This window comes from Hyperolius riggenbachi, chromosome 8 (genome assembly GCF_040937935.1).
Source record: "Hyperolius riggenbachi isolate aHypRig1 chromosome 8, aHypRig1.pri, whole genome shotgun sequence".
Classification (NCBI taxonomy): Eukaryota; Metazoa; Chordata; class Amphibia; order Anura; family Hyperoliidae; genus Hyperolius; species Hyperolius riggenbachi.
The window spans coordinates 143,682,165-143,706,560 of record NC_090653.1 but is presented as its reverse complement, the minus strand read 5'-3'; the positions used below and the strand labels follow the sequence as shown (position 1 = coordinate 143,706,560).

The window sequence follows — 24,396 nt, the reverse complement described above, 5'->3', positions numbered from 1 at the left end:
ACTAAATGCCAGCAATCACTCTCACTGTGAAACAGCCCTAAATGCCAGCAATCACTCGCACTGTGATCTAATTGCCAGCAATCAGTCGCACTGTGATCTAATTGCCAGCAATCACTTGCACTGTGAACCAGCCCTGAATGCCAGCAATCACTCGCACCGTGAACTAAATGCCAGCAATCACTCGCACTGTGAACTAAATGCCAGCACTCACTCGCACTGTGAATTATATGCCAGCAATCACTCGCACTGTGAACCCGCCCTGAATGCCAGCAATCACTCGCACTGTGAACGAAATGTCAGCAATCACTCGCACTGTGAACTAAATGCCAGCAATCACTCGCACTGTGAACCAGCCCTGAATGCCAGGAATCACTCACACTGTGAATTATATGCCAGCAATCACTCGCACTGTGAACTAAATGCCAGCAATCACTCGCACTGTGAACCAGCCCTGAATGCCAGCAATCACTCGCACTGTGAATTATATGCCAGCAATCACTCGCACTGTGAACCAGCCCTGAATGCCAGCAATCACTCACACTGTGAACCAGCCCTGAATGCCAGCAATCACTCGCACTGTGAACTAAATGCCAGCAATCACTTGCACTGTGAACCAGCCCTGAATGCCAGCAATCACTTGCACTGTGAACCCGCCCTGAATGCCAGCAATCACTTGCACTGTGAACCCGCCCTGAATGCCAGCAATCACTCGCACTGTGAACGAAATGTCAGCAATCACTCGCACTGTGAACTAAATGCCAGCAATCACTCGCACTGTGAACCAGCCCTGAATGCCAGCAATCACTCGCACTGTGAATTATATGCCAGCAATCACTCGCACTGTGAACCAGCCCTGAATGCCAGCAATCACTCGCACTGTGAACTAAATGCCAGCAATCACTCGCACTGTGAATTATATGCCGGCTATCACTCGCACTGTGAACCAGCCCTGAATGCCAGCAATCACTCGCACTGTAAATTATATGCCAGCAATCACTCGCACTGTGAACCAGCCCTGAATGCCAGCAATCACTCGCACTGTGAATTATATGCCAGCAATCACTCGCACTGTGAACCAGCCCTGAATGCCAGCAATCACTCGCACTGTGAATTATATGCCAGCAATCACTCGCACTGTGAACCAGCTCTGAATGCCAGCAATCACTCGCACTGTGAATTATATGCCAGCAATCACTCGCACTGTGAACCAGCCCTGAATGCCAGCAATCACTCGCACTGTGAACTAAATGCCAGCAATCACTCGCACTGTGAACTAAATGCCAGCAATCACTCGCACTGTGAACCAGCCCTGAGTGCCAGGAATCACTTGCACTGTGAACCAGCCCTGAATGCCAGCAATCACTCGCACTGTGAACCAGCCCTGGGTGCCAGGAATCACTTGCACTGTGAACCAGCCCTGAATGCCAGCAATCACTTGTACCATGAACTACTCAATTAGTAAGCTAGCAAATGTGCGCACAGAAAAAGTTAGGTGTATATTGGTCATTTACACTGGCAACACCAACACAGTTCAAACAGCAAGGCACAGGCAAGAAAAGTAAATAGAGGCTTATTAAAAGTAAATATTAATTTCAATGCATTACGAAGGATTAGTCACACATGACTCTCCAGCAGAAATAATGCCTGCCCTGTGTAATATGACAGTTCCACGTCAACATAATCAGCTATAAACAGGACAGACCGCTTTCAATGAAAAATAAGTAGTTAAACAAGGAGAATATCATTTTGTACCCAAATTTTGACAATGGAGAAATAAAGCTATTTTCTTTATTTCTGCTTTAGAAGGAGCGGGAAAGGGTTAGTGTTAGGCTTAAACTGCTGTGGATAATACCTCATACATGTTCTAACCTGGTAGATGTAAAAGCACTCAGGCAGGACAGGCTGAATTCACATGCAGCTGTGGTTGTTAGATAACCTTCAGGTCCTGTCAGTAACTGGACAATCGACAGTCACTCATAAAGAAGTCAAGTATAAAACTGGATTTTATAAATGGCGAGGCTTCCAGATTATAGAGCAAGAGAACACAGCAACCCTATCAGTCATTACATTGAAAGCCAAAAAGGTAAAAACAAAAACAAAAAAAAACAAACGTGGAAACAACATTTTAAGTTAAATCATATCTGCACTTTTTCCATCTACTACTATGGACACCTCCCTCCAAAACGTCCACCAACCTCTGTTTAACTTGCCTAAAGGATCAATGTTCCAGAAGTTATTTTATGCTTGATCTTCCAGAAGGGTGTCTCTTGGTCTTCTAGAGGCAGGATGCCACATCAGAGCAGCGATGCAGCATCCTGCTGTCCCAGGTAGAAGATGGTGTGGCGCCTGCACTGCATTAAACAGTGTGGGTGTGGTTTAGTGGAATTTGTACAGATATTCCTGGGATGTGGTACAGAGCGTTGTGTGTGTGTGTGTGTGTGTGTGTGTGTGGGGGGGGGGGCTGGGGGAGGAGTTGGGACAATAGGACAGATGTGGTTGTTACAGCCAGAGCTCCATGCACTACACTCAGCAGCTTGGCTAAGTTTAGAGGGATTTGTGTAGATATACCAGGGATGTGGCACATGGCCTTGTGGGAAGGGATAGTTGGGACAGCACTGAAAAGTTCTGTAGCGCGGTAGTACTTCTACTACAAGTACTGTCTAGTTAAAGTGTGGATGCCAAACAATCCCAATGTCGAAGGCCCTTGGAGAAGAGTATGGGTTAGCTTCTGTGGGGTTTTATATCGTGTAGACTGCGCTGAAACCTACGGTGGTCTGTAGTCATGTTGGTGGGCAGGGATCATGGCTACCTTAAAGCGGAATATAACCCTGCATTTCAACTTTGCTCTAAAACATTATTTACAGCATATTCTATGCAACCAGCATTTTTTTTACTAGACCAGCATTGGAAGGGTTAAACACAGAGGTTTAAAGTTCCGTGAAGAGATATGCAGAAGTTCAGATAGATACATTTAACTAAATAGAATGTAACAAGTGATAAATGTTACACACTCTTTGGCTGTCCTCCAGCTCCTTCTCAGCCAGAGAGAGAGAGAGTCACATTCCACACTTAGATACATTTATGTAAACAAAATGTATCTATGTAAGCTTCGGATGCGTCTGCAGTTCTCTCCAGGAACTTTAAAGCTCTGTGTAACCCTTCCAATGCTGGTCTAGTAAAAAAAAAAAAATGCTGGTTGCATATAATATACTGTAAAAAAATGTTTTAGAGCAAAGTTGAAATTGAGGTTTATATTCCGCTTTAAAGGGACACTTAAGTAAAAAAAAAAAAAAAAAAAAAAAAAGGAGTTTTACTCACCTGGGGCTTCCAATAGCCCCCCAATAGCCCCCTGCAGCTGTCCGGTGCCCTCGCCGACTCCCTCCGATCCTCCTGGCCATGCCGGCAGCCACTTCCTGTTTCGGTGACAGGAGCTGACAGGCTGGAAACACGAGTGATTCTTCGCGTTCCTGGCCACAATAGCGCCATCTATGCTGCTATAGCATATATCATATACCATATAGCAGCATAGAGGGTGCTAATATGTCTGGGAACGCGAAGAATCACTAGCGTCCCCAGCCTGTCAGCTCCTGTCACCGAAACAGGAAGTGGCTGCCGGCGGGGCCAGGAGGATCGGAGGGAGACGTCGAGGGCACCGGACAGCTGCAGGGGGCTATTGGAAGCCCTAGGTGAGTAAAACTCATTTTTTTTGTTTGACTAAAGTGTCCCTTTAATGCCACACTCTCTCTCTCTCTCTTTCTATAGAGAAGTGGTTGTGCCCCTAGTTTAAATCACCAAGGAAGGGCTCCTTGGTGAACAAGGGCTCCACCCGAAACATGTCGTGTATCTTGTGACTCTAATACAGCTTGTTGCTGCACAGCTCCCGAGTGCCGTGTCCTTCTTTGCTATTGTGGTCCTGTACATGCAGAGGTGGTGTGTCTGCAGGATACTGGCACCGGCTGGCCGGTTTAGTGCCGGTTTTCCCAAGACTTGGAGTTTTTTGTTGGTTTTTGTGGTCATGAATGACACAGAGGTACAGGCCCTCCTCTGAGCCGGTGCTAAATAATTAAAGAGAAACCGTAACCAAGAATAGAACTTCATCCCAATCAGTAGCTGATACCCCCTTTCCCATGAGAAATCTTTTCCTTTTCTTAAACGGATAATCAGGGGGCTCTGTATGGCTGAATTTGTGGTGAAACCCCTCCCACGGTATGATGTCAACGCCTCATAGCACTGAGGTCCTGACATCACACTGTGGGAGCCTTGTTGCATTGTGGGAAATAACAGCTATTTACAACTGCCAAAAAAGCAAGCAGCATCTCCTTCCAGTGACATCACCTGCCAGCAGTAAAAAATGTCACCATGTCATAAATGTCAGAATGTAAATCAGGGAGAAGAAAAAGATTTTACAATAAGCAAACACTGACTATTTTTTACAATAATTATGTATAAATGATTTAGTCACTTTTTTATTACATTATTTTCACTGGAGTTCCTCTTTAAGCATTGGTTTGGAGATAGAGGGACATGATTTGGGGGGCAAGCTTTTCAGTGATATGGACCTGGAGAATAATTACTGCCCACCTCACCTGAAAACACTTTGGTAATCTCAGGTGGTGAATAATGAAGAGGAGGAGGAGAAAAAGTGAACAACTGTGGCAGGAAGAACGGGTATATATGGGTTTCTCTAACCAGTATCAGGTTAGTTTGGATTCAGCTGTATGATGTTAAGAAACGGACAAAGAGTAGAGAGTGGAAGATAGTTGCAATTATGAGCCTCACTTAACAGAAAAATGAAAAAAATATCTTTATTCTACAAAAAAAGACCATGTGCTTGACCAGTAAGGCCTTTCCGTTAAGGTTAGTACACATAAAAACCATTAAAAACATGGTAAATACAGTGTGGGTCGACACCATCTACACTAATACATGCACACCGATTATAACATATGGCCAATAATAGGGACAACACTTCTTAGCAGTGACAAGCTACTAGCTTGTGAAAGTGTCACTATGATCATAAGCAGCAATCACTATTATGACAAAAAGATGGCTCTTAGAGTAATGATTATATGCTTCTGCGCTATGCGTTAAGGCCCCGTTCACACTGCACGCGTTGCCGTCTGTATTTCTGTAACGCGTGCAGAAGGCCGAACACGCACGACATCAGAAAGTGCATAGACTGCACTGTCTGATGTTCACACTGCATGCGTTCCGGAACAGTGCAGTCCGAGAACGCATGCTGCACGCATTTTTTAACAAAACGCGCGGTGAATGGGATCAGCCACGCAAAGAAACGTAGATGGCGTGCGTTTGTACGCGTTGCGCTCCGAATGCACGGCCATCCGTGTTTTATGATGTGAACGTGGCCTGATGTGAACGTGGCCTAAGTCCTTCAAATCATGCAAAATGGAAAGAGGCAATATTGCTGAGAATTCCTTCTGGATAAATTTTACAGACTTGAGGAAAAAGTCAGACTTTCCATGTTACTATCGACCGCTTTAAAGCACTTGAGTTTCTTCTGCAGGCACACGATTGTCACTATATCACAGCAGGTGCAAGGCTAGCCGGCAGTGTACAGTTCTGTCACTTTAAACAGAAACTTGTAGATAAGAATTTGTATGTGAATTTGTCATAGCTCTTAGATGCAGTTCAGCACTCAAGAAGTGTCTCACCACTCTGATCGGACCGTCTATTCCCTGGCGCGTAACAGCCTTCAGGAGATGTCTTGCCGGTCTGAGCACATTCTTTAAATCGGTGTGCACACTGGTGGCGGCGGCAGCTCTAAGCACCCTCAGCTCTATCCGTTAAGAGTCCTGTTCTGTGCGGGGAACGGGGACGTGAGCGTTGGCGTGGTCAGCTCAGCTGTTTGCTAAGGGTCCTCCCATCGATGCATTTCACCCAATCCTGGGCTTTATCAGGGTACTTAGAGCTGCCGCCACCACCAGTGTGCAAACAGATTTAAAGAATGTGGCTAGACCGGCGAGATATCTCCTCAAGGCTATTACGTACTAAGGAATAGACGGTCCGGTCAGAGTGGTGAGACATTTCCTGAGTGCTGAACTGCATCTCAGAGCTATGACAAATTCACGTACAAATGTTTATCTACAAGTTTCTGTTTAAAGGGACATAGAACTGTATACTGCCGGCTAGCCTTGCACCTGCTGTGATATAGTGACAATCATGTGCCTGCAGAAGAAACATATATTAAGTGCTTTAAAGCAGTCCATAGTAACATGGAAGGTCTGACTTTTTTCCTCAAGCCTGTAAAGTTTATCCAGAAGGAAGGATCAGCAATATTGCCTCTTTCCATTTTGCAGGATTTGAAGGACTCTTACCGCATAGCGCAGAAGCATACTGTATAGTCATTACTCTAAGAGCCATCTTTTTGCCATAATACCGATTGTTGCTTATGATCATAGTGACACGTGCACAAGCTAGTAGCTTGTCACTGCTAAGAAGTGTTGTCCCCATTATTGGCCATATGTTATAATCGGTGTGCATGTATTAGTGTGGATGGGGGTCGACCCATACTGTATTTACCATGTTTTTTAAGTGTGCTCACCTTAACTGATAGGCCTTAATGGTCAAGCACATGGTCTTTTTTGTAGAATAAAGATAATTTCTTCATGTTTCTATTAAGCGAGCCTCATAATTGCAATTTTCCACTCTCTACTCTTTGTCAGTTTATAAACTGTTGATGAGCCCCTCAAGAATATTCTAGTGAGAGATATTACAGGTAGGTATACTACTGTTACCTCACTAAGATTGAAAAAAAAATGTTTTTGAGGAACCTATATATACACCAATTTGCTCGGATGTTAAGACCCTGCATGATTTGCACTTTTGTAGCACTGCATTTATTATGAGTTATTTGTATTCCCCCGACAAAGCCCTCGTAATAGATGGGCAGAACATGTTGGGTCTTAGTTACTAGGCATTTATTATTTAATGGGGGAAGTGAGTAGCTACATGTGGCTTGCGGATACTGTGGAAAAACGTATGACCTTTATGGTATAACTAGTGACCTTAGCCGTCACGCATGTCCGCAACGCGTGCACCCACCTGGCTCCCTCCTCCTGCCTGTGCGAGGCTGGGTCCATGCTGCGCACATGCGCAGTAGCAAAAAGCACGGACCCAGCTACACAGAGACAACTGTCCCTGCTGTACGCAGGGAAATTTGCCTATTATTATATAGGATTAACTGCAGTTACAGGCACATGAGTAAGCAATTGGGTTCATGAGACATTCTTTCACTATATATTACGATTGTGTGGAGGTCCTGTATGTAAAGGACCGTTATTACTCATTACAAGTAATGGAAGTTAGTGTGTGTTTGCTGTTTGTACAGCCTCAGTTGAAATTCATTATTGATTAAAAGTTATATTTTACGGTATAATTCCAGTTACAAGTGGGGCTTTGAGGACTGGTCCCTGGACCTAGTGTTTGTTAATTTCCACCCAAACTCTCAACTATTAGTATGTGTGTTTTGGATGCAATTCTGTAGCAGAAGTACTGCTGGTGACAGGTCTGCTACAGCATTGCAGATTCATTCCAAGAAAAACACCATCATCCCACGAGACAGGCCAGAAAAAAAAACATGCTCTATTTTGTGCTTGCAAAACATGTCTGTTCCCCAGTATCACCTCCCATCAGCATTTCATAGTCTCCAGAGGCTGGGATCAGCTGATACTGCTGAACGCAGGTATAAGTAGCAGGCAGGCTGTGCTGAAACTGCTCTATGCAAGAGCGTGGACACAAACTAGGCAATGCTTCAAGCATACTATACCAATTTGTTGAAATAAGTGCAGAGCTGTGGAGTCGGTACAAAAATAATCTGACTCCAACTCAGACTCCTCAGTTTATGAAACCTCCGACTCCAGGTACCCAAAGTGGCTCAGACTCCTTAGCTAATACCTACCAGGGCTGGGGATTCAGTACAAAAATCATCTGACTCCCAACTTCTCAGTTTAAAGGGACTCTGTAACAAAAATGTCATTGTGTTTTCTACCATCCTACAGATTCCTAAGCCTATTATAATGTGCTCTGGCTTACTGGAGCACTTTATACTATCACCATCTCTGTAATAAATCAGCTTATCTTTCCCCTGTCGGACTTGTCATCCTGTGTCTGGAAGGCTGCCAACTCTTCAGTGTGATCTGTTATGCATGCCCCCTCTATGCACACTCCCCTGTGTGTGTGTGTTATTTACATTAGCCAGCTTTCCTCTGCTCTCTTATCTTTTGCAAGCTGGATAAATCCTCTGTTCACATACTGATGAGTCACATACTGCAGAATTACAGACAACCTGGCAGAGCTGTCTGCAAGAGTAAACAAACAATCAGCTTGCAACTCTTCAGTGAGATGGAGGGGGAAAGAAACAGACAAATGATCTCTTGAGATTCAAAAGGAAGGCTGTATACAGCCTGATTGTGTATGGATGTATTTTCTATGTGTGGACATACTGTACATCAACCTACTTCCTGTTTTGGTGGCCATTTTGTTTGTTTACAAACAAACTTTTTAAAACTGTTTTTGACTACTTTTAATGCGGCGGGGAGCGGCGAAATTGTGACAGAGGGTAATAGGAGATGTCCCCTAACACACTGGTATGTTTACTTTTGTGTGATTTTAACAATACAGATTCTCTTTAACCCTCCTGGTGGTTTGGCAAAATCCGCCAGGGGGCAGCAAATACGTTTTTTTTTTATTTTTTTCATGTAGCGAGACGAGGTCTCGCTACATGATAGCCGCTGCTCAGCGGCATCCCCCCAGCCCCTCTGATCGCCGCCGGCAATCGGAGATCAGGAGATCCCGTTCAAAGAACGGGATCTCCTGGAGGGCTTCTCCCGTCGCCATGGCGAGGGGGCGGGATGACGTCACCGACGTCGTGACGTCAAAGGGGACTCCGATCCACCCCACGGCGCTGCCTGGCACTGATTGGCCAGGCAGCGCACGGGGTCTGGGGGGGGCGGCTGCGGCGACGCGTATAGCGGCGGATCGGCGGGTAGCGGCGGCGATCGGGCACTGCACGCAGCTAGCAAAGTGCTAGCTGCGTGCAGCAAAAAAAAAATTATGCAAATCGGCCCAGCGGGGCCTGAGCGGTGCCTCCCGGCGGCATAGCCCGTGCTCAGCACGGGCTTACCGCCAGGGAGGTTAAGAGACCACTGACTACGACTCCAGGTACCCAAAATTGCTCAGACGTCGACTCCACAGCCCTGAATAGGTGGACTAAAAAATGACTTTTTATGGGATTTAAATTGGAGCTGTCAGGCATATTATCTCTCCCTTACCCTCCCCCCCCCATTCCCCCAGTCTTCAGACACTCCCACTCAGGTCTGTAGTAGTAAGTGCATTGAGAAATATTGGCCAATCAGAGGAACAGAGGTGTAGGAGGGAAAAAAAGGAGGGGAAGAGGCTTCAGCCAATTAGGCTGCATTAGTTAAGTCTGAGGGGATAGTAAAGAAGAAGAAAAAAGAAAACCCAGCATGCCCTGCAACTTCCTTTGTGCAGCAGATGAACCAAATAAGAGCGAGGTTAACTGGGGAATTATGTTTTATGGGGAAGAAAAATAAGAGCGATTTTTAACTTTTAAATTTGCCTGGTTAGCATCCATATTACTTTTTTACCAGATAAAAATACAGAATTGATTTTTTTTCCTGACAGTTACTCTTTAAAGAATATATAGCAGTTAAAGATGTATGAAGTGGTTATTCTTTTCAATTGAAAGGCGTATTTTATTACAAAACGCATAATCAGAGCAATTAAGAACATGAAAACAGTTACTTTTTTGCCATTATATGGTATTTTTTTACACATATATGTCTCTTATAATCTGTAGGGAGAGAAATAAAGGGTATTCTCTCCTGCTGAGGAAGTTTATGCATGTCTCACACCTCTTTAGATCAGTATTTAGGAGAATTAGTCCCAAATTTTAGCAAATATCCTGTTACTGCTCATAGAAAGCAGAGCTGGAAAAATGACGCGTTTTGTTAACTTAAAGGTTTTGCTCACTTCTTTAGGAGGACATCCTGGCTCGCGACATCTTGTACCTAAGCTTGAATCATAGTTCTTAAAGGGAACTAAAGTAATAGAAAAAAAAGCCGGTTAAAACTTACCTGGGACGTCCCTCAGTTTGGCGACTCAGAAAGTCTATGGCCACCGCGGCCTGCAGGGCGCTGACCACGTGTCCTCCATCGCGCTCCCGTTGAAGGGAGCGTCCTGTGCATGCACAGTAGAGATTTTCTCAGAATGCGCATGCGCAGAGCGTTCCCATCCATCTGTGTTCCCATCCACGGGAGCGCAATCAGGAGGTGTGTGGATCTGGGCCGTGCATCCAGAAGAAAAAGGGGAACTGTGGGTGACAGGACGATCACGGACTGACGACGCAGGCACAACAACAGCTGCAGGGGGCTGGTAGAAGCCCCAGGTAAGTTAAACCTGCTTTTTTGTATTTACTTTAGACTCCCTTTAAGAGTTGGTAACTGAATGGACACTACGTCCCAAAAGAGTAGGGTGACGAATAAAAGGATATATGAATCAAAGAATAAATAATCAACTAGTGTTCTCTCCACTAAGTGTCAAAGAGGCTGGGAAGATTGGTATATGAAGCTTTCCCACACCGACATAACTATTTTCATGTTCTTAATGTGTGGGTTTTGTGATAAACCATTATAACAAATGACAAACTTCATAAATCTGTAATTGATATATCTCCTAAAAAGTCCTATCTAGTCCAGTTATTTAACAGTTTAATACAAGATGTTAGGACTTTTTTTTTTATTGATAGATTACTGATCACATTCAGATGCATACATGAAAAGGGATTAGCCCATGGTTCCATTGTGGATTTTAGACTTTAGACTATACTACTACTTTGGGGTCAGTCAGGGATAGGTTAAATGTTCCTGAAGACAATACAGAGTGTACTTTGCTCCTGCACACACGCATAGGAGTGGCCAAAGTGTCTCTCCAAATTGCAATAGATGTGGAACTGGGTATGGGTACTTCATCCAAATGCTCTGGCCCTGTCCTAAATTAGCCGAGTTCGGGAGGAGGGTAGGAGAAACTATTTATTAGTGTTGCCAAAACCCCTAATGTACTCTACCTCAGGACAGTGGAACCTTTCCAAACCCCTACGCTGCTCTGTCAGTATGCTAGAAAAGTGCTGCTGAGCGGGCCAGAAATACCAACTGTGAACTCCTCGATAGCTGCAGTAAACTAAATACAATAAGGGCTTGTTCACACTAAGAGTGATTTTGCTCTTTTTTAAGCACTGGCGATTTTAAAAATTGCCTTAAAAGCTCGAGTGCAATGGTTGCTTATGTGAGTGTTCTCACTTTAGCGATCCGCTTTCTATTGTATCGCAAACGCGGCTCCTGCGCGATTTGAGCGTTTATGTTCAATACAAAGTATAGGGAAATCGCAAAGTGCTTGAAAAAGCGATTTTGAATAATGATTTCCCGAGCGGTATAATGAATAAACACATTGTATTTATTCATTTCCGGATCAATGCTGAATGACGTCAGGTAATGAAAAAAGTCATCGCTGAGCAAGCGAAAGGCACTTTGAAAAGTGCTCACCAAATCGCCAGCACTTCCAATAGCGCTGGCCATTTGCAATGTGAACAAGGCCTAAGACATTGAAATAAAAATTGTCCGTGCAGGTTAGACAAGATCTGGGGTGAGTGAACTGCACAGCAATCTCCTGGGTACGAGGTATAACGTTCACTGTAAGATTATTAAATCAGAGATTTGCAAATCTATCAGCAAAACAAATTACAGGCTTCTCCATGAGTTCTCCTAAACAACCCCTTCCTGAACACTTCCTTATGAGCATTCAGCAGTTATACTCACCTAATGGTTTGTACCATTGCCACTGACTAGAGTCTTCACCAACTATTTCCATGGCATCTGTAAGCGTCTCTCAGCTACTACATACTATTAACTACCTGGACAGACGGGCGGTGCACTGATATACTTGAACTGAGTCACATCATGTAAATTAATCTGCTGCTGGCACTTCAAAAGCTCTACCTGCAAAACAGGTTCTAAAGGAGAAAAAGGGGCCAGATTTCTGCAAATGCCTCATAGGCCTTAACCTAGAGTGGTTGCTTGGAAAAAAACAAACTAAAACACGTGGAGTAGTGGAAGATCATGTGACAGAACAATCCTGTTAGGCCCTGTTCACACTTGCGTTTTGGCAAGTAAACGGACCGGATCCTGATCTGATCCTGATCGGATCAGGACCTGATCCTGATCAGAACCGTACGGTTCCGATCCGGATCCGGTCCGTTTGTATCAGGCATGCATAAGGCTGCCATCCGGATCCGTGGGCAAAAAATAGTTAAATTTAAATAACAAAAAGTTGGGGTCAGCAGATCAGCTTCCTCCGCTGTAGGCCTCACCTCCACCTCCGACATTCTGCCAAACAGCTCCAGCACGTCTGTCACTGCTGCTCCACTCCAGACATGCTTGGCCCATGTGTCCCCATCCGAAATGGCCGCTTGGATACGCCTAGGAAGTGGGGTAGAACGTCAGGTTTTTGTAGGCAGTGTGTTCTGTGCCTTCCGTTCCCCATTGGTTTCTGTGTTCCGGATGGTGCTGTCAGGCTCAGGTCCGGCTTCGGTCCGGGTGCGTAGGCCGGAGATCCGGACCCAAAAAATAGCGCATGTTGGAAAAGAGTCCGGAGTCCGGATCCGGTCCGGCTCTGTACTGTACGGAACGGACACGCGTGAACGTCCGCATAGACTTACGTTCCGTTTGTACAGTATGCGGTCCGGATCAGATCCGGAAAATCCGGATAGCGAACGCTAATGTGAACAGGGCCTTACTCTTCTGGCCTGGGTACACTATTAGAAACAGGGCTGGTGCACACCAGAGCGGTTCTGAAGCGTTTTTTAAAACGCTTGCAGGGGGAAAACCGCTTGGCTAATGAAAGTGAATGGGATGGTGCACACCAGAGCGGCTCTTTTTTTCCACAAACGCAAACTCGGGGGCTGCAGCATTTTTTAGATTTCTGAGGAGTTTCTGCCTCAATGTTAAAGTATAGGAAAGTGGAAAACAGCTCTGAAAAAAGCTAGATCGAGCGGTTTTCCAAGCGTCTTTGTTACAGAAGCTGTTCAGTAACAGCTTTTACTGTAACAATATTTGTAATCTGCTACACAAAAAACGCTGCAGAAAACCTCTCTAAACATGCCTAGAATCCAGGGCTGTGGAGTCGGTACAAAAATCTTCAGACTCTAACTCCTCAGTTTATGAAACCACGACTCCGACTCCAACTCCGGGTACCCGAAATGGCTCAGACTCCTCGACTCCGACTCCTTAGTCTAATACTTAACAGGGATTTTGTACATCAATCATCCGACTCCTCAGTTTATGAAATCAACGACTCCAACTCCGGGTCCCCAAAATTGCCCCGACTCCTCGACTGACTCCACAGCCATGCTAGAATCGCTCTGAAATCTGCTTCAAAAACCTCTAGCGTTTTGCAGATCTCCTAGAGGTTTTTGGTGTGCACTGGGCCTAAGCGAGGACAGCTGCTGAGGAATGAAATCTGACATCACAGTAACTAAAATACACCTATAGTCTTTAAATTATCACATATAAAACCCAAGGAAACAAATAGAAACTGGATTTACATGAAAAGTTTACTTATTTTACATGACTTGTACAGGAATGGAAAGGTCTTCTTTACATAGATTTATCAACACGCGATTCAGTTAATAAGATGTTTTCTATCATTGTGTACCAGTAATAAAATAGTGCATTGTGATCAGTGATATCTATCAATTATAATACTACCAACAGTATAGAAGATAGTCTGACAAGACAAAATCATTCATGAACTACATGAGGATGTTTGGCAGTTACCACAGTCTTACAAACACTTGAGAAATGGAACATAGTACACTGCATACTCACAAAAGTTTGGTCTTTATTTTAACGGATTTCTGGTTGAACTGCTGGGACTGTTTGATGAGGCCAAGGGATTCTAGTGTTTCAGGGTCCAGGCGTTCCTTCAGAATAGTGTCAGATACTAGATACTGTCAAGAGAGACACAAAGACTTATAACCGCACTTAGCAGTATAAAACCACTCAATGAAGAAAATGAAACCACACTCTTAAAGGGACTCCGAGCACCTCTCATGGGCATGCCTTTAAGCCAGACGACTTCAAACAAAGTCGTGCAATGACCCCTCTGGAGGAGCTTCTTGCAATGGCCATGCGTGTCACTTCTACTTCCTGCTTTATTCAGTGAAGCATTTCTCTAACAGAGAAGACAGGGGTGACCCGGAAGTTATAACATAGCCAAGATGGCAGCCGCGATTTTTAAATTGAAATCGAACGAAAACTATTTGGTGTAGAACGGCGATTCAGGCATCAATTGAAAGGAGAGCACAAGCTACAGAATGGTATGCATCTTTAAAGAGACACTGAAGCGAAAAAAATATATGATATAGTGAATTGGTTGTGTACTATGAATAATTACTAGAAGATTAGCAGCAAAGAAAATATCCTCATTTTTATTTTCAGGTATACAGTGTTTTTCTAACATTGCATCATTCTCTAATACGTGCAGATTACACAACACTCAGCGTTCAAAATGATTCTTTCAGAGCAGTCTGTGAACTAATGACCTCTCCTCTGGCAGAGAAAAAGTAATTAGTTTACTTACAGTTGAGATAATAAAAGTCAGATAACAGCCCTCTCCACAACTTTGCAAGTCATAGAGATTAATGGCTTTTTTGCATAGAGATAACAACTAGAGTTTCTTAACTCTTCCTGTACTGGAAACAATTAGACTGATATATCTGATCTTAATGTTTTATTTCTTAGCTGTACTACACATACAAATCATAATATCATCATTTTTTTTTCGCTTCAGTGTCTCTAAGTACTTTGCAGTACTGGTCGGAGTCTTAAAGGTATGCCCATGAGAGGTGTTCGGAGTCCCTTTAAATAATGTTTGCATTATGGTCAATAAATGTAATAATATAATGGTGGTTATAATGGTGGAAAAACACAATTTCTGTGACAATTTACTTTATTCAGTTCAAAAGTTACAATTTCAAACTGAAAGAACACAAAAGCAATTGAAGATTTTAATCTCCAATACAAAACATCCACAAAAGGGGAGTCTCCTCATATGCGATGTGCACTTAATGGCTTGAGAATTGATATCTGAAACAGCATCTTGTGCAGTGGTATGTCGCTACTACTACTATGGTGACTGGTTTTTGGGGATGTTTTCTACTAAACATAAAAAAGCACTTCTGCTGGATGCAACAACTACTTTGATGGCACAAAAATGGGCTCAGGCAGGAGATAAAGACAGCTGTGGGGGCTTACAGCTTATAACTAGCTTGATGAGAAAAATAACCTTCATGAGAAAAGTAACCTTCCGATTACTAAATAACAGGATAAATAATGTTCCCTGATAAATAAAGCTGCAGCAATATGCAACAATAGATATTAGTAACAAGTCTTGCTAATATTTTCTTGTGCTGCTGTGTATATTAACGCTCTGCATGGGCAAGCGCGGGGGGGGGGGGGGGCAAGAGTGTGTATAGAGCATGGATCAGAACTGGGGAGTCAGGTAAGAACACAGCCGTGTGAATGCTTCACTTTTCCCTTCATTACCAACGTTGGCTGTCCTCATTATCTGTATCCAAACTACTCCTGATCGATCCCGTCGTCAGTCAGACGGGAAATTGCCTTGTGTGTACCCAGCATGATGTCCTACCATATTATTTTACTGTATTGTTTGTGACTGAGGGAGACCTTTCAGGAATCCCCCCCCCCCCCCCTTGAAAATCCTGGGTTTGCCCCTGCTCTGAAGATGCATATACTGGGAAGTGCCATCATCCTACTCTACAAATAAAGTCAAGCTTGGTCTTCTGGATGGAAGCGTGATTGTTATAGCCACTGAACTCCCCCTCCTGTGTATAATCTAGGAGAGCACAGCTACAGGTGGTATGCAGGAGGACCAGTTCAGCTATATCAGGTCACCACAGGTGTTTCCAGGGGAGGGAGGAGGTTGTAGGAGGTGGCATGGACTCCATGAACTATGGCTGTCTCAGCAATTGGGTCCCGGAGTGGAGCATACCTTGTTAGGAAAAATGCAAGGAATTCTTGAATCGGGGCTTTTAATATGCATGTAAAAAGCACATTAATGCCATATTTTATCACATAATAATCAATTCCCAGAAAGTAAGGTCCGGTCTACATTAACGTTAAAAAACAGACCGGAAGCAGATTGTATACTGTACAAACGGAATGGATGCGAACGGATCCAATATTAACCAATGGAACAGTTTACATCCATGCGCTCAAACGGATCCGTTCTGTACGTTCCGTGGGACAGAGCACAACTTTGCTGTAGCACCAATTTTTTGGGTACCTCTGAGCCCAGCAGACCGGAAACAGAAGATGAAGCCCTACATTGGGGGCAATGGGAGAACGGAAAGTTTCTTCAGGGAGAGTTTCTTACCAGGCTTCCGTCTTCTCCTATTGTCTCAGTCGCGTCATGTGACTACCAAACTTCCTCCTTCCAGGCTGAAGGAGGAAGTGTGGTAGTAATGTGAAGCCACGTGAGACACAAGGAGAAGGAAGCCTGGTAAGTTAACCCTCCCCCAACCCCTGCGCGCTCAGGTGCACGGATCAAAGTGAAAACGGATCCATTCAACTGGTGATCAGATTCGTTTCCACAGATCCTTTAGCCAGTGTGAGCGAAGCCTTACAGATACGGTGAAGCAAAAACCAGATCTGCCTTACCGGATCCATTTGGCTTTAAAATACAATGTGAACTGAGCTTAAGAACTGTACTACTGAAGTCTTCTACTTTATCCTGAAACGGAAGAGCGTACTATCAGGTTTACTAGAAGTACTCGCCATTCCCTAGTCTTGAAATGAAACAAAAGCATGGTCAAATGTGAAGCTCCTTCCACTCACTCTGCAGACTCGCCTCAAATCCCTGGTCAGTCATGCCACCTGCTTTCATCCGTTGCAAATAAGTGCTCCTGCACCAATGGCTGAAGATGTGCAGCGATACACCTTGGAGTAACAAGTGATATTGCAGAAACTCCACACGATCCGCACCATCAAAGGTCCATCTTTATTTATATCCACTTAAAACATGTTAAAACATACTGTGGGTGAGTACAAGGTGACGCACAGGCGTTTCGGACTGCTTAGTCCTTTCTCAAACCATCAAAGACCCACACGTGGGTCTGTGATGGTTTGAGAAAGGACTAAGCAGTCTGAAACGCCTGTGCGTCACCTTGTACTCACCCACAGTATGTTTTAACATGTTTTAAGTGGATATAAATAAAGATGGACCTTTGATGGTGCGGATCGTGTGGAGTTACCTGCTTTCCTCCGGGCAGAAAACAAAAAAAAGGGCGTGGGCCTCTGCTCTTCTCAGGTAGAGATTGTATTGAATACACAGAGCAGCTGTCTTCTCTGTACCATAATAAAGCATGACTGATCAAAAGGGTGGATTAGTTGGGGGTAAATTAGCAACAAGAGTGGGAGAAGGTGCACATCCACCCAGCTGGTGAGGGTAAGAAACAACAACAGAAAATGTTATGTCTCCCGGGCACAATTTCATTTCATTTATGTTCTTATTTAGCATAGCTCTTTAGGTTTGCGGCCCTTAAGCTATCTGCCTACTCCATTAACAATTTTCTTGAGAATATCCCCTATTTGGGTTTAGTTGGGGATTGCTTCGTCAGCTGAACTCCTCCTCCCTATTGACCCATAGTGTATTATGCTAGGTACACAAGATACAATTTTCTGTTAGATTGACCTGCCAGATCGATTTTTTCCAACATGTCAGATCTTAATTTTGATCGATTTCTATTCGCTTCTATAAAAAAAAAATAGTTTAAAAAATTGATCAAAATGAAGATCGGTAGTGTTGGGGGTGTGGGGGTTGCGGGAAGATCCGGCATGAACTAACAGAAAATTGTATCGTGTGTACCTAGCATTATAGCTTCATAGAGATAGGAGTGGTCACTGTGGGGGATCCACGGTAGCATGTGTGACAAGATAAGACCAGGAGCCAAATGGTGCAGTATTGTTGGATATGGGAATAGTTTAAATAGAAAAAGAGTAGTTATACTCACAAAGGTGGGCTGCAGAACCTGCAACCACAGTATGTCACCTATGGGGAAAAAACATCCCTGCTCGGTATCTCAGGTCCTGCCAAAACTGGATTGTTGCTCTCCTAGGACCCTTACTGGCTGTGGATAGCACTACACCAGTGGGAAGACTACCTCCAGAGTAGGTGTGGTTAGCGATGAGGGGTGGAGGAGCCAAAATTATTATTGTCTGAAGCTATAATAGCAATGATGAGGGATGGAGGATCCCAAATGATTGTCAGATTGTATGTAAATAATAGAAAATAATAAAGAATATAAAAATGAGGTATCCTACCTTTCCAGATGACACAACGACAAGAGAAAAAAAAAAGTTTTAGATCAGGTCAGATTTTTTCAAGCATGTTTAAAAACACACAACACGTTTCATAGGACTCTGCCCGCTTCCTCGTGTCAATAAGTGTGCCTTCAGAAGTTCAGTTTTAGGCCAGGGTGCCCTGTCTGGGTTGTGTCATGTGGAGAGGTAGGATACCTCATTTTTATAGTTTTTATTGTTTTCTATTATTTATATACAATCTGACAATCATTTGGGAGCCACCACCCCTCATCATTGCTATTATAGGTTCAGACTGACCCGGAAGGAGGAGTGAGCATGGAACTGGAGGTTGCTGAGGTGAAAATGAGAAGCTAAGAAATAGAAATGTATGTATTTTCATTTTTCAAAAGAGAATTTCTTTTTTAAAACATTCAAATAAAATAAGATTTATTTATTTAATACATAAAAAAAAGACATGCCTGAACTTGGGCATTCAGTAATTTGCTTTCATTAACAGGAACTTGCTTTAATACATTAACTATTCAAATGTTAACCAAGCGTGACCTGACCATGCTTATTTGGCGATTCAATAGATAGATCAAATAAATAAATGTTGACTTAGAAAGTCTCCAGCACAGCAGCAGTTCTGAGTCCACAGTTCAGATGGCATGTTTTCTGGAATGCTGGACACTTTTCTGTACCAGCCATTAGGAAAATGCCTTATATAATGCCAGCAATTACAGGACTGCTACTGCAATGTTTGTTCACTTGCAACTTATCAGTAAAGGAATAAAAGGCCCCACTTACCAAACATGAAGACACTAGCTGTGTAAAATGATCCCGCCTCCATTTTTCATCAAAACAACTTGTTTCAATATCTATGTTTAGAAAGAAATATGAAAAATAAGGTGCTGGCTGATTGATCCTGGTATACACAATATCTAAAGAAATTTGCAAATTCAAATTTGAAGCATCTCTCTAGTTACAGGAGTAAAGCCATTTAGATTTGCTAGATTACCGTATACAGTTTATGCTCTGCTTAATACCCAGTTTTACTCCATGGGAAGGACAAGCAGGATGTTCCCTACTGCAGGGCCCACAATAGCTATTTATCCAATACATCATATGGGATAACTGAAGGGGAGGTGAATAATGTCAGGGAATAGCTATACCCAAGGTGGAACAGCCGTTCTCAGGAACAATTGTCTTGGGAGAAGACAACAAATGCATTTAATAAAAGCAGAGATGTGTTGTCTTCGCATGAACATCTGTTCTCTGCCTAACCCCAAAAAATATAAAAATCCAGGAGTTAGAATAAGCTACTAAGTAATCAGGTCACAGCTGAGCATGCCGACTCCTATGTGATCACTCCTCTCGAAACTGCGCAAGGCGGCATAGGAAAATTTGGGCACACCATGCGCCGCCACAGGCCGTAATATTAATTACGGCTAGAGCGGCACTCAGACAGTAATTTGGTCCCCGTCAGAAGACGAGGAATAGTAACTGACGCCACCGGGACTGTTGCAGGAGAAGGGTGAGCCGTTTTTCAACTTCATCCAATGCCAAATGTTAATGGCACCGTTTTTGCCACTCCTCTTCTTTTCTGAGAGCAACAGCAGTCTAGATAGAGAGCAGACTGCATGAGTCATCAGAATGGAGGAGAAGGCGGAATGACCACATGGAGTAACCTGAAGGTGTTCTCCATATGGCTGGAGGAGACAAAAAAAAATATAACATGGTACGAGACATCAGACATATTAAACACTAAATAAAGCCACTGCTGCATTGGATTGGTCCACTTTCAAACGGAACGAATTTGCGTAACATCAGCTCAGAATTCACATCTCACTGACCATCCCTTCTATGAATTACTGACAATTGAATTTGCGGTTTTAAAAATAGGTCTAGTTTGGAAGTCTTTTGTAAACAGTTTTTGGATGCATATTTCAGTAGTGCTTTGCCATTCCAGATTGCAGCAATTAACAGTGATGTCACATCCACAAGTACCACGTAAGAAAGTCTGAATGTCTCGCAGAAAAATGGCCCAAAGATGCACATTTCTGACTCATTGTGTAGACTTATCTAATGAACTGTACATAATTGGATGATAAATGATCTGAGTACACAGACACCTGCGCAGGCTCCCTGCAAACACGCTTCTTTTCATATGTACATCATGAAATACAAAGTGCTTTCTGTTTGCTCTTTTGATTAATGTTCAGAGATCTACTTTTATAGCACTTACCCAGAACACAAAATACATCTGCTAGTACTGAAGGCATGTCTTCCCTCAGATCCTGGAAAACAAAACAAAAAAGTGTATTACAGGAGGGGAAAAAAATAAATCAAGTTGATGTCCAAGTATTACTTTTCAATACAGTTACACTCAGGCTCAGCCAAGTTCTGGACACCATTCAAGCCTTGACCTAGCACTTAGGGCCCGTTCTCACCTGAGCGGGAATCGCACGATTCCCGCTCACGGCAAACCGCTAGCGGTTCTGCAAGAACCGCTACACAATGTAGGGAGTGGCAGTGTTCTCACTGCAGCGGTTGCGGTTAGCGATAACCGCAACCGCGCTGCATGCAGCGGTTTGCTGCCGACGAGCGTTCCGCGATTAGTGATCGTGATTAGCGTGCACAACATGCTAATCGCGATCGCTCTGAAACCGCCACAGTGTCCAGTGATTTTTCCGCGCTAATCGCGGGAAAATCACTCCCGCAAAACGCCGGCGGTAATCGCTGGCGTTCTGCGGTTCTAAGTGTGAACGTGCCCTAAGGCTGGATTCACAGTGGTGCGTTGCACAATGCATGTGTTGAAAGGTGTGTGAACTGCAATGGAGACTGGACAAAGTCATTAATTCAGAGCCTGCATGTAGCAAATTAGTCTAACTTTATCAGTTACAACACAGTAGTGTGAACAGCCCTATAAAATTGTAAGAGCAAGGAGTTATCACGCAGAATTATTCTGCAATGCACCTGATGCACTGAGAGGAAAAAAAAACAAATCTGGTGGTACCTCCATAATTCTCTAGAAAATGTGGTCAAGTAATCACACCTGTGGTCCTTTTCAGATCTGTGATCCCTGTAAGCTGGTTATTTTGCCTTGTGTGCTCGAAGCTCAGCAACAGCAATCGCTATACTAGGAACTCATCCCACAAAAAATGTGAGGAATATAGTTCACACAAACATTTTTCATAGCAATTAACCTAAGCAGTTTTTGGTCTCCAACTTCTGGTGTGTATAACCAGAGCCATAGGTTGGCATACACAAGCGGATGGAGGGTGGTCAGAAAACTAGAACACGCCGCTTTGGCAAGCAGGACCAGTCTGGAATTGTCTAACATGGGACGAGGAACTCAGACACACTAGCAGTGAAAAAAAGAAAATAGTTCCCTAGGAATTTTTCAATGTGTGGATTAGAGTCCGTGTCCCAAGTGGTTAAAAAGTGGCCAAGGGTTTGGATTTACTAATCAGTAGCCACCAAATAAAAAAAAAAAATAAAAAAAAAATCATAAAATGTCCAAACATATCGGAAAACCACAAGAAATAGTTTTCAGGCACTTTATAAATCAACGTGAATCAACCTAAAGCAGCTCCTCCTCTTCTGCATCAGCTGGGCGACTAACCAAGAATCTTAGCTGATCCAGCTTTAGCGCAAAACTCCATGCATTAAAAAAAAAAAAAAAAAAAAAAAACTGGAGAGAAAGACGGGTTCTCCTTCTACTCCCTTGTGCTTTTATTCTACATGCTTTCTTCTCCCCTGCTGACAATTTGACAGTATCGATGATTACAACCCACACCTTGTGCTAATAGATACAATGGAAAGGGAAGGGAAGTAGCTGAGAGGACCACAATCGCTACCTTTAGCGTGACCATAAGCAATAAAAGAGCAGAGATGATGGGAAAAATCACAGAAGCATGGAGAGAAAAGACCTGCATAGAAGACATTAAAGGGAACCTAAATGGAGAAGGATATGGATATTTCCTTTTAAGATAATGCCAGTTGCCTGACTCTCCTACTGATCCTGTGTCTCTAATACTTTTAGCCACAGCCCCTCAGCAAGCATGCAGATCAGGTGATCTGACTGAAGTCAGACTGGATTAGCTACATGCTTGTTTTAGGTGTGTGATTCAGCCACTACTGCAGCTAAAGAGATCAGCAGGGCTGCCAGGCAACTGGTATAGTTTTAAAAGGAAAAATCCATATCCCTCTCAGTTTAGGTTCCCTTTAAAGAAGAGCACCATCTTCCTGGGAAGCCAGGATCTTCAATTTACTAGAGGCTCATGTTTTTTTCATTATACTAGAAATGGACTTTAACTGGCTAAACTACCAAAGAAAGGTATCCCCATTCACTCTTCAAGCCCAGAATTACAAATGCAAGGAATAACCATCTCCTCTATTTTATTTTCTAAACCAGATCAGGTAGTAAAAGCTACCATGAGTTACACAAGTATTCTGATGAAGACAAATTAAGGCTATAGCAACACTTACTATAATATCTGTGAGAACTCCTGCAGCTTGGTCTTGCTTCAGATTTCCTTTTACTACCTGGCAAGCAAGCTCATAAAGAACCTGCTGGATTTCTGCAAAAGAAAGTCAAAAGAAAACGTATTTTACATTTATGAAGTACAAATATCACTCCAGATATAGACTGGTAAAGCGATGATGGGGAGGGGCTCTCTTTAGTTCTAATATGGGATGGGAGGTTGGATGTCGGGAGTTACTGAAAAAATTATTCTGGTGATTCTGTATATTTTTCTTAGACCTCAACTGATTGTACAATTTCTTCTAAGCCAGAATATCATTTTTATTTTATATTATTTTTTTTTTTGGGGGGGGGGGGGGGGGGGGGGATGTTACACATTTCACCACCCCTTCAATAATAAACATGTTTTGTTAAAGAGGAACTGTAGTGAAAATAATGTAATGTATAACTTTTTTTTTTCTGCAAGAATACCGTAATTTATAAATTACTGTAGTCAGTTTTTGACCAAAGTGAAATATTTCCACACCCAGATTTACATTCTGAAATTTATCACAGATGGAGACATCTTTAGTTCTGTCAGATGCATCATTGTGGAATGTTTGGTTACTGAGAGTTCCAAAGCCAGTGAAAATAGTGCATAGTCTTCCAGAATGCTCGGGAAGGGGGGTGGGGATTCCCCATAGCTAAACATCACAATATATACCATAGATAAAAGGAAGTGTTTTTGGTCCTGAAACCAGGAAAATCACCATAAAAGTGATATCCTGAATAATCTTTACAGTGCCTCTAAAGAGAGTACCAATCTTCTGCTTTATGAAAAGACGCAGACGCCCTTATGCAAGATTAATCATCACTAGATTACCACTGCTAGTTTTACATTATCCATTAAAAAAGGTCATCTTCCAGCTAGTAATTCCCATATGACCTCTGCCATTTGGAAAGCAACGTTCATACCAGCACCAGCGCGCACACACACACACACACACCTAGGCCTAGTGCACACCAGAGCGGTTCTGCTGCGGTTTGCGATCCACTTGCGGCTGCGGATACGCTTGGTCAATGTATTTCAATAGGCTGGTGCACACCAGAGCGGGAGGCGTTTTGCAGAAACGCATACTCCCGGGATGCTGCAGATTTTGGATTGCGGATACGTTTCTGCCTCAATGTTAAGTATAGGAAAACCGCAAACCGCTCTGAAAAACGGCAGTTCAGAGCGGTTTTCCAGGCGGTTTTTGTTACAGAAGCTGTTCAGTAACAGCTTTACTGTAACAATACATGAAATCTACTACACCAAAAACGCTTCACAAAACCGCAAAATGCTAGCTGAGACGCTACAGAAAAGGAAGAAAAAGCGTTTCAAAATCTGCTAGCATTTTGCAGATCTGCTAGAGTTTTTTGGTGTGCACCAGGCCATAGTGGCTTCTCCGGATTTTAGTTTTTCATTTTTATGTCTTCTGCTTGTGGACTAGATGTTTGAATAATCTAGAACACAGTTTC

The 24,396-nt window shown here is 43.3% G+C and overlaps 1 protein-coding gene across 1 annotated transcript in view; it reads right to left on the bottom strand.

Annotated features, from left to right (window-relative positions):
• Positions 1–24,396, bottom strand: part of THOC2 (THO complex subunit 2) — a 202,565-nt gene that overhangs the window by 149,915 nt on the left and 28,254 nt on the right. Inside the window, exons 3-6 of the mRNA XM_068251182.1 lie at positions 22,905–22,996; positions 20,659–20,710; positions 19,221–19,291; positions 13,920–14,041 (exon numbers count right to left, since the gene is read on the bottom strand). Of these exons, the coding sequence (XP_068107283.1) occupies positions 13,920–14,041; positions 19,221–19,291; positions 20,659–20,710; positions 22,905–22,996 (337 nt within the window). The remainder of the gene's footprint in view (positions 1–13,919; positions 14,042–19,220; positions 19,292–20,658; positions 20,711–22,904; positions 22,997–24,396) is intronic.